The sequence below is a fragment of the Pleurodeles waltl genome, chromosome 9 (genome assembly GCF_031143425.1).
Source record: "Pleurodeles waltl isolate 20211129_DDA chromosome 9, aPleWal1.hap1.20221129, whole genome shotgun sequence".
Lineage (NCBI taxonomy): Eukaryota > Metazoa > Chordata > Amphibia > Caudata > Salamandridae > Pleurodeles > Pleurodeles waltl.
In genome coordinates, this window is record NC_090448.1 from 136,583,979 (window position 1) to 136,594,281 (window position 10,303).

The window sequence follows — 10,303 nt, forward strand, 5'->3', positions numbered from 1 at the left end:
TTACGCTAGTTTTCCTCACAAAATATGCATTGCCACGACTTTATGTGTTCTTTGGGATTTGGTGTAATCCGCCAAAAGAGTCTACAGACGACGCTATCGGTGAGTAGATAATTACTGGGAGTAAATATTTTTCAATGAACGTTATAATTGATGCTTCCTCTCCTCGAGACCCCTCTTCTGCGTTTCTATGAGCTGTTCTGCTGCGAGTTAGAACTATCATAAACCTTACTGTGGAAAAGATGCAGATGCCCCGTGAAAAGCAATGGAACACAGTGTGACCACTCACAGTTCTTATGGAAACCACAACGACAATGTAGTTCTTTGGAGCCCTGGGGTTTACTCTGGCAGAGCTGTACAAGTTGTTAAATTGGAACGGGTGGACAAAGATAAAGCAGTTCTCTCTTGGACACGTGGGCTGCCCTTGCAACAGTTTCGATGCTCACTGACTTCAGAACTGTATATATATCACATTTATTGCGCACAAACCACGCTTTGCTCCGACTGACTCGCTCCCATTGCATCTGCTTCTCTGCCCCTTCGGTTCCGCCCCTACAAACATTTTTTCCTGGCATCCCTTAGCTATCCCACCCTAAAATGGCATTTCATTTGCTGAGCCCTGCAGAATGTACGGGAGGCCTGTTGCAATCATCCACACCGGTTTCATACACCAGCGTGCAGATATGAGGCGTGTCTCCCTAAGCTAACATCGCCTGTAACACTTCCTTCCTGTGAACGCAAGTTCAGCACTGATAAACATGGTGATACGGACATCTCCGTACCTCACACACATTACCTGAAACAACACTTTTACCTAGATGACTTGCAATACCACAACATGATTTGCTACTTAAGGTTACCAGATAGGACCATCAAACGTGTTGCCATGTTTAAATTACATTTGAAGAAATGTTATACTTTACCCTCTTGTCTGTGTGACTTTCAATAAGTGTTTCGTCAGCTGCTATAAGAGCACACACCTTGGTGGCTGAATCTAAGGCGCAGCACTTTGCACACCATTATGAAAATCAAGTACTTTATTACACGTTGTCCTTAACTGTAGTAATTACTGGTATGTCTTAAATATACTGACACTTTCCATCATGTGTCAACATGGTCCTCTCATTCCTATTTTCAAGTCCTGAAAAAGTCTATCAAATGCACCAAACATTTGACAGCATGGAACTATTTGGATTTTTTAAAGTGATGGTTCAGTAGCAGATCAGATAAACTATTAAAACTGTTATTTTAACTGATTAGAAACAGAGGACAACTAAAAACAATTACATGTATATATTTATTTAACATTGTAATCTGTACAGGTATATAAATATAGGTGTGTCTCATATACAACAGCCGTGACCTGTAGGGTTAGCCAAGGATAGAGCAACACAGACTATGGCATTGAAGGACACTGTGGATAGATATGCCTGAAGCCGTCCCTCCATGTGGTTCGAATGAGAATATGTGCTTATTCTGGTTCGTGAGAACGTGAAATTGACACATTTTGTCAAACAAATAGTGGGACAAATTTACTGAGTGTGTATAATTCTTCAAAAGCAATATCTTAAAGAGCTCTCTAACAAGGCAGACTGTCTTGCGGGCATTGAGTTATCCATTACTGTGTTAAAATAATCCAGTATGTTTAATTTCCCAGTTCTCTGGTGGGTGGGTAGATCAGGCTTTCAAGGACTATTACCAATTTAGCACAGATTTGACATATTTTATTGTACGATGAACCATTTCGGCTTCTCCATTTTAGCTATGTTAGTAATTTCCTTTTTCTACTGTATCTTGTTATTTCGGTTTTTTCTTGTCCATCAGTCCCACGTATACGCTCACTCTATGTTGCTCATGCTGCTGTCAGGCTGCCCGTCTTTACTTACCAAGCACATAGTGACAGGAAATCGAGCCAATATAACTACTACCTCCTTTATGACTAATTATCTATTATGTTAAAAATAACACAGTTATCAAAAACTATGTTATTTAGAGTGGATATGCTTGCTGTAGGAAATCATCAGTGGAACACACACACACAAGTACACACATAAGTAACATTCAAGAAAGCTGCGCTGTGGTAATAAATTGTAAGGGAATGCAAAGCATTGCTTGAAAATTCTAAAAATATATATGTGTGGCGTATGTCTTTAAGGTATAAAGTTACTGTCCAAGCCATTGTAATTGTTGCATGTATGCTAGAGGTGACCATGGCATGATGCCACCTGGGACTGTATCATACATATACATTGCGCCCCAGGATGCACTTGGCATGTGCATCCAGTTTGTGCACCACTGGCGCACAACGGTATTAGAGAATGGGCTACAGACGCTTGTGCGGCCCCTTCTGTAAAACTGATAGCCCTGGTACACATTTAGCTCCATCGCTATCATGAAAGCAGGTTCCCTCATTTGCATGGCAGCATAGGCAGATGCAAATGAGAGAATATCTGCCTCAAGGTCTATGCAGTATTATAGTCTTGGGGGCAGATGCAAACAGGCCCTTTGAGGCTCGCTTGCTGTGTGCCACAAAAAAGTGGACACTGTCAGTGTGCCTCCTGAAGGCAGCCCTCTGGGGGGGGGGGAAAGGGTCACATGAAACCCCAGACATCCCCCTACAGGTGGGTGCAGTCACTCACTTCATCCACCTGCAGAGGGATCTCAGATCACTCTGTAAAGTGCAAGTGGGCTGCCAACAGTGTTGTGAGGCACTGTGCACCTTTTCAGCAGTCACTCATATTTCACTGACTGCACTGTCCTCAGGACAGCATGTTCATGGCTGCCATGGGGGCAGTGCATTCATTGTAATAAGTCAAACTATCCTTCTTTGTGCTCTCATTTTGAAATGGGAGAGCATGTGACATTATAGCCAGACCTGGCAACTTTGAATTCAAGGGAGCACGTTCAGGTCTCAGCGTCAGCTCAACATTCTAAAAAAAAAAAAGTTGCATTATGTAATGTAACCGGTGCTCAGGTAAAGTGCTCCAATACCTTTAGGTCGTATTAGCACTTTTCTTTAAAAAAATGTAAAAATAAAAAAATACGATAATCAGTGCTTTAAATGGGCAGGTACTGTCCCGTACCACATACCTGCACTTCTTTAATTTAAAAGGGGAGAATACCCGCACTTCTCAGCACTCCTTCAATACATTTAATTGGAGAGTACCAGCACTTCTTGGGAGCAAACAGGTACTCTGAATAGTCAGTTCCTGCACTTCTAAATTTCCATTTAAAGCACTGTTAATAACCAACAGTTAAACAGAGAAAGTGCTCTATGTGTAACAGAGTCCCAGGTATCGACAGGAGGCACAGCAAAGTATTTATGCTATAGACTGTTGGTGTGCATGCCAAGGTTAAGCCAACCAAAATAGTCATGTTTTGGACAAGAACCCCGAATCAGCTCCAGCTGGGGAGGAGAGGTGCTGGGAGAGGGTGGTTGGTAGTGGAATTATGCAATAGAAATGTTTCTAAATGACAAACAAACTGAGATTGGGAAGATTAAAAAAAAATGAGATAGGTAGGCAGACATAGATAGATAGATAGATAGATAGATAGATAGATAGATAGATAGATAGATAGATAGATAGATAGATAGATAGATAGATAAATTTGACCCTTTTATTTTTCCTTACAATGGGCTCATGGTCCAGGTTCTACTTAAAAGGCCGTATTCGCAAATATTAAGACTAATTAAGCTCTGTGCACTGGTTGTGCGTTGCATTAGACTTAGACATATTCATTGACCTCCGTGCAATGGCAACAAATCGAGATACGTTTTAAAACAAGCACCGGCACATGAAAGCACGCTTGCTTTTACCTCCACAGCTCCCCGTCCACCGGACTACCAGGCACCACCCACAATAACAATCAAATAAAGGGCAATATCCTACATCACGCATGTTGTAGGGGAAGCTGGGCTCACGAAGCCCCTCTGAATGAAAAGCAGGCAGATCAGCAGTACAGATGAGCAGTACACGATGTGCAACTGAGCCCCTCCGACGTCTTCGCCTTTCTTACCTGCACGACTATGGACATCACCCCCAGTGTCCGCGACCAGGACTGTCCTTGAAATGTCGGCCACCGAGGCCGTGGCCGTTTGCATAGTTGCCCGTGTTGTCTGGGCTGTGCCCGTGCGATGCCTGGCACAACAGCAGCTAGAGAGAGCAGCAATCTAAGCAGGTAAGCCGGGAACCACGAGGCCGGCTGGCAGCGCCGGGCACTACTTCTGCCGCCTGCCTGGCAGGACCCTCGGCCCTCCGGGCCACTCTAGCGAGCCATCCTCTGCCCCATCTCCCAGCACGGAGTGACCAGGGGAGTGCGTCCCCGGAGCCCGCTCGCCGATCGCATGGTTCGGGCGTGAAGCGGTCACAAGTTCCCGGGTGTGAGACGTCTGCTGTCAGCCGAGGCCGTCTGTAGGTGGGGAGCGCAGTGCGGGCGGTGGTGTCTGGAGCGAGGTGCAGGTGGGAGAGCGGGATGAGTACAGAGCCGCAAAGCTGCTCCTGCCGCCTGTCAGGCAGGACTCACAGCTTTACTCTCGCAGCTCAACCCATCCTCCTTCCCCCACCGCTCGGGGGTTTGGCTAGAGCAAGCCCGCCCTTCCCCCACCCATTTTCTCTCAAAAGTGTCGGAAAGTTGCACTATAACTGTTCTCTCACTTCTGCATTCCTTTTCCGAGAGATGAGCTCGTTCAAGCGTCTCACCTGCTGTTAGTTGGTGCCCTCGCTGCTTACTCAACAGATGCCGCGCACCACCTCTAGAAACAGTAGTACTTCCTTACAAACGGCAAACACTACTTTAGTAAAGCCCATATATACAAAAAAAACACAAGCCGGTAATATTCACTCTATAATCAGAAATATCCATAATAGGAGCAGACCAACAGCATGTAATTATGTTCAGTGCTTAATTTGTAAATTAAAAGGTGCCGGTACCCAAAGCCCTCATCTTAAACACGCGGCTGCTGCAATTAGATGTGCGAGCGCAGAATGCTGAGGAGGGGTAATCCTGAAGCCATCTCGGGCCACTCCAATCCATATAATGCCAGTCCTTGCCCCTTCAGCTCACTCTTGCAGCTTTCTACTTTCTCCCTTTGTGACGCTTTTTCGTTTTTCCCTTCCTTAGTCCGTCTCATATGTGTCTTTTGCTCGCAGCAAATGCTTGAGGCAGAAGAATAAACCCCGGCCCTCAAAAATAAGTGCCGGTGCCCCGCACCGGAAACAACAAGCACAAATTAAGCACTGATTTTGTTTATTATGTTTACCTAGCGCCCACGTCTCCCACAGACGTATTCAAAGAACAGTGGCATACCTGACACCCTGTAATTGCGTGACTACTTTAAACAAACAAATAAATGCACGCATTAAATGTTACCGTTCCGGAAGTGTACTGTATGGGGTTTTATCTGGGGACGTCTTCTGGCCAGAACTGCAATGGGGAGCTGATCTCTAGTGTTACCAAACAGGCAGTAGTCGGAGGTGTGGGGGCGGTGGTACGGGGATCCGAGGGGCACGACGTGCTCTTTCGTTTTTTAATTTTTGAAAAACAGTTCCCCTACTTTTAGTGAAAAGTGCACCCTCCGAGGACGATTCATTCAGATACTTGAAATGCTTTTGCTGTAGTATAAGACAAGTGAGTCAGTCTCCTGAGCTGAGAAGCCAAGGGAAGGGCAGGCAGCTAAACAAGCTTTCTTGCCAGGGTGCCTGCTTCCCTGAAAGGAATGTAAATGTGAGCAAATGTTTATTCTGTAATTGTAAAGGGTGATTGGAAGCCAGTATTGGCTTTAATTGATTGAATTACTTGAGGCTTCCTGATGGCAGATATTTATTCTTTTTGAGAAGTATTGGAAGGGCTATTGTAAACCAACTAAGCAGTGAAGTGTGTGCTTTTAAAAGACAGAAATGCTTCCTGCTGACACACATTCTTTTTGGGACCTAATGCAAAGGTGCTACCAGCTAAGTTGTGAGGTGTGTGCTTTTAAAAGACAGGTATACATTAAAATTGCACTAAATATATTCTGGGTATTACTAAAACCTATATTTTGGAAGCACTTTTGTTAATCTTAAACCCTTTTGCGCATTTTGCACCAGCCTATCTTACACTGTGTGTAATGCAAGTTTAAAATAATGACATGTTCAGAGTGCTTTCTGTATCAGACTGGGACCTTGCATCACTGAACATACACAAGTTACTATTCTCCACTGCACCAACCATGAATCAATCATGTGGCTCTTTGGTGCAGTGCATCAACTAATAGAGGGTTCATAATATACAATAGTGCATTTCCCACGGATTAAAATAATGTACATTTAATTTTAATTTAAGCTGTGTTATTTTATATGTAGTTACCTGGTTACCGAATCGCAAAATGGGTTTGCGAGCCCCTATTAGGAAGCAATTAGGAAGGGGTGTTCCCTTCCTAATTGCGAGTCGCAGTGCAATGCAGGATTGGTTTGTGACCGCGAACGCGGTCGCAAACCAATTGCAATTTGCACCCTTTTCAAATGGGTGGTAAGCCACTCACAAAAGGGAAGGGGTCCCCATGGGACCCCTTCCCTGTTGTGAATGGCACTGTAAACATTTTTTCAGAGCAGGCAGTGGCCCTAAGGACCACTGCCTGCTCTGAAAAAATGAAACAAAAACGATTCATTTTTAATTTTTGTAATGCGTCTCGTTTTCCTTTAAGGAAAACGGGCTGCAACACAAAAAACAAAAAAAAAAAAACTGCTTTATTAAAAAGCAGTCACAGACATGGTGGTCTGCTGTCCCACAGCAGTCCACCATCCCTGTGAGGGCTGCCATTCGCAAGGGGGTCGCAAATAGCGACCCACCTCATGATTATTCATGAGGTGGGCATTTGCGACCCCCTTGCGAATCGCAGATGGTGTCAGGGACACCATCCAACATTCAGAATTGCGACTCACAAATTCCGAGTCGCTCTGACTCGCAATTTGCGGGTCGCATTTCTAAATGTTGCTACATCTGGCCCTAGATCCGTTTTAATGGTCTTGCTTGATGGCTCAGTTGTTGGCTTTCAATAATGTGAAAAACACCAGGAGAAGGGCTTTGGCTCTCCCCAAATGTTGGGATTCGAGCGGATTGGACAGAAGCTGTGTGTCGCCACAAAACGTTCCCTCTACGCAGCTGTGATCATTTTGTTTATTAATCCTGCTGCCTGAGCTTGAACTTTCTGGGGCACACACATGACTGTAATGCTATTAAAGTGCCTTAGATAACCAGATAATTTATCGTATGAGAGGAAGGCAGTCATTAAAATACACAGATTTGTAGTTTTAGAACTGGCGTCACAGCGCATTCATAAGCACACCTATTGACATTGCCTATGTCTGTTTTTTTCTGTTGTTCTTTGTATTCAGCTTCCGTGATGCAAATTCTGCACATGGTCACTAGAGACAAGTAGAATACAAATTATCTGGGTTACTGAGTGCAAATTGCCCGCCCCCTAAAACCCAGGTGGCATATTTGCAAAGAGTTCATGCAACTCAGCCCAGCCACTAAGGTTTCTGAACTGTGTTGCATGAACAAGAGAGAGAAGAGCTATTCCATATCTACTATCATGAGAATGCAGCACACATTCAAGGAGGTAAAATGGAGATAACTAATCACCCCTCTTCAACATTGGTAAGGCCTTTTTCAGTATATGGAAATTTTCAAGACAAGTTCAAAACAGGACAAACCCGACCCCTGCCGAAAAAACCTACCCTGGACTCTGATGGCCTTGCCAACTGCAGACTCATCACCGTCTTTTTTTGGGGGGAAACATTAATCAGGCTTCAGCTCATGCTACAGTATGGAGACATATATATTGTAAGTAGTTGACTATGCCCTTCTTTCTACAAAAAGATTGTCTCCCTCCATCTCATCCTGCTCAATATTTCAACTACCTTCAACACAGTCGACCATCAGTTACTGATCAACAACATGAAAACATGCATGCTGCAAAATGTAGGAAAGAGCCACACTGAATTCCATATGCAGAAACCAATGGAAAATTACAGCTGCAAGGAGGAAAATTAGGAAGAAAATGGAAGGAAAGGGGCAAAGAACATAAGGAAGTATAAAAGACAAATGCATTGTGATGCATCCTTCACTTAAAAATGCCTTCTTATGAATGGTTCTAACTGGAACGGATATAACAGGGAAAATACTTTATTACATCTTGGATTGGGATCCTCAGACATGATCTAATTGACAGACCACTTTCTCAGAAAGGCCTTATATAAGGCTTGATCATGGAATTTATTTTGGAAGCAAAGAAGAAGAGCTAATTTGACATCTTTCACGGGTACTGCATTCCTTGATTCTGCGAATGCCATTCCCCCACTGTACTCCAGACAGTTTGTGAAATACCAATATGGGTGGCCGCAAGGGTGAAAAGGGTGGTGGAAAGGGTGGAAACCCCAGGGTAAACCCAGCAGTGTCAGCACTCAGCCATACTGTTAGCATGGTACCTCAGAACAACACTATCAGTACTTCTTACTCTTTTGCCTGCACAGGGCTTCCAGTAGGGTCTCAACTCTATTGTCAGCAAAGCTGTAATGACAGTCGAGCTGAAACTGCCAAGTAGGTTCCCATATGAACACAGGAAAACACGCAACCTCAGACCAGCTGTTACGTCACCAAATGCACCTGCTTGTTCAGATGGGAACCCCTAGGTCCCCAAAACTCCAGAGGAGTTCCCAATGGATCCATTCACTTTCCGTGCGGATTCAACTTCTACAAGGAGTCCATGGGTGCAGTACTCTCCAAAAATATAAGAATCCACCAATATGTCAAAAAACACAACTCTGGCCTAGAGATTCTTAATTACACCATTCAATACCTATAAAAACAGCACAGAATCAGATGTCAAGCACTGATCTTAAAACTCAGTCTGACAAAGACTTAATTTCTCCTGATTCCAATAGTGTTATAGAGCCTCTTGCTTAAGCCAGTTTACCAGAAATGAACTTTGATGGCTTCTGCCCCTGGTTGACAATAAATTGATATTCACTTAACATAGATCTCTATTTTAAGGAAGTCATTGCTAGGAAAACAAAGACAGCAAGATACAACATCTCCCGTCTGAAAAAAGTGAGAGACTTACTGCAGAGTTCAATCGCTGTTCCTCTCCCAACGAAATAGACAATGTTCTGTTCCACAGTCTACAGGACTCAATGCGTCTTCGACGAACTATACCTGTTGCAGCTCATCTCATCAAGGACCTTAATAAAAGAACTTCACTGGTTTCTCCTCAAGACCCAAATCATGTTCAAGACCACCTCCATTGTCTACAAGGTCCTCTGAAACAAAACCCCATTATACATAGCTGAATATAACGGCACATAAGCAGCAAAGACAGTGCAAAAGTATAAATAAATAATTGCATGACAGAAAAGAAGAGAGGCCTCAGTTAGGCATTCATAATCTGGAACAGTATACTCATCTGAGTCAAAAATGCTCCTACCCTCCTGAAATCCTGACAGAAACTGAAAAGTCACTTGCTCAGTGAACTTTATCACCATTCCTATAAGGGGCCCACCTTCTGCCTGCCTCACAGCTATCATTTTTAAATTTGTACTGTGAGCCTTCACTTTCCTTTTCAGTGCTATGCTGTGTCCTAGCTGGGTTTGTGGCACACAAATATCCCTACACACTTACATACAATGATTTGTGACATTTATTTAACATTGCCCCTGATAGGACCCTCTTGAAGTTAAAGTGTAAATATCAACAGTGGAGACTAATGGCCTATTTTAGAGTTTGGCAGATGGGATACTCCCATTAAATATAATGCACTTGTAATACGACGGATGGGCTAGCCATCACATTTATGAAAGACTATCCCATTCACCAAACTCTAAATCAGGCCCTAAATGCTGGATAAAATCTATTCTGTGCCCATCTTCAGTCATTACTTTCCCTCTATTTGTGGTCCACACCCAACGATCTACAGTAAAATACAGTTATTTTACAATGGTATTGTATTTTGTGTGCAGAGAGCCTAATTTAGAATGGTCTTGGTAGGCACTCTTGTCTGGTACTCTGTCACAAAGGTAACGGAGTACCCTGCCTGCCAACCCTTTGGCCCTCCTGCCTCATTTAGACATGAGTGGCCCTTTAGCATTCTGGATCTGTCAATAGAATACTTACTCTTACAGCCCAACACTGTAGGCTACGTCTGAGGAAATAGCCTACAAAGGGCCTTAACGCCCACACCCTGTGAGAAAACTCCTAGGATGTGGGGGCATCACTTTTTTACCGAAGTAACACACTCACACTTTGAGTGTTTGTTTTTTAAAAATCAAAA

The 10,303-nt window shown here is 43.7% G+C and overlaps 1 protein-coding gene across 1 annotated transcript in view; it reads right to left on the reverse strand.

The window, feature by feature from the left end:
• Positions 1-4,519, reverse strand: part of SUSD3 (sushi domain containing 3) — a 297,720-nt gene extending 293,201 nt beyond the window's left edge. Inside the window, exon 1 of the mRNA XM_069206419.1 lies at positions 4,015-4,519. Coding sequence (XP_069062520.1) covers positions 4,015-4,099 — 85 coding nt within the window. The 5' untranslated portion in view covers positions 4,100-4,519. The remainder of the gene's footprint in view (positions 1-4,014) is intronic.
• Between the last annotated feature and the right edge of the window lie 5,784 nt (positions 4,520-10,303).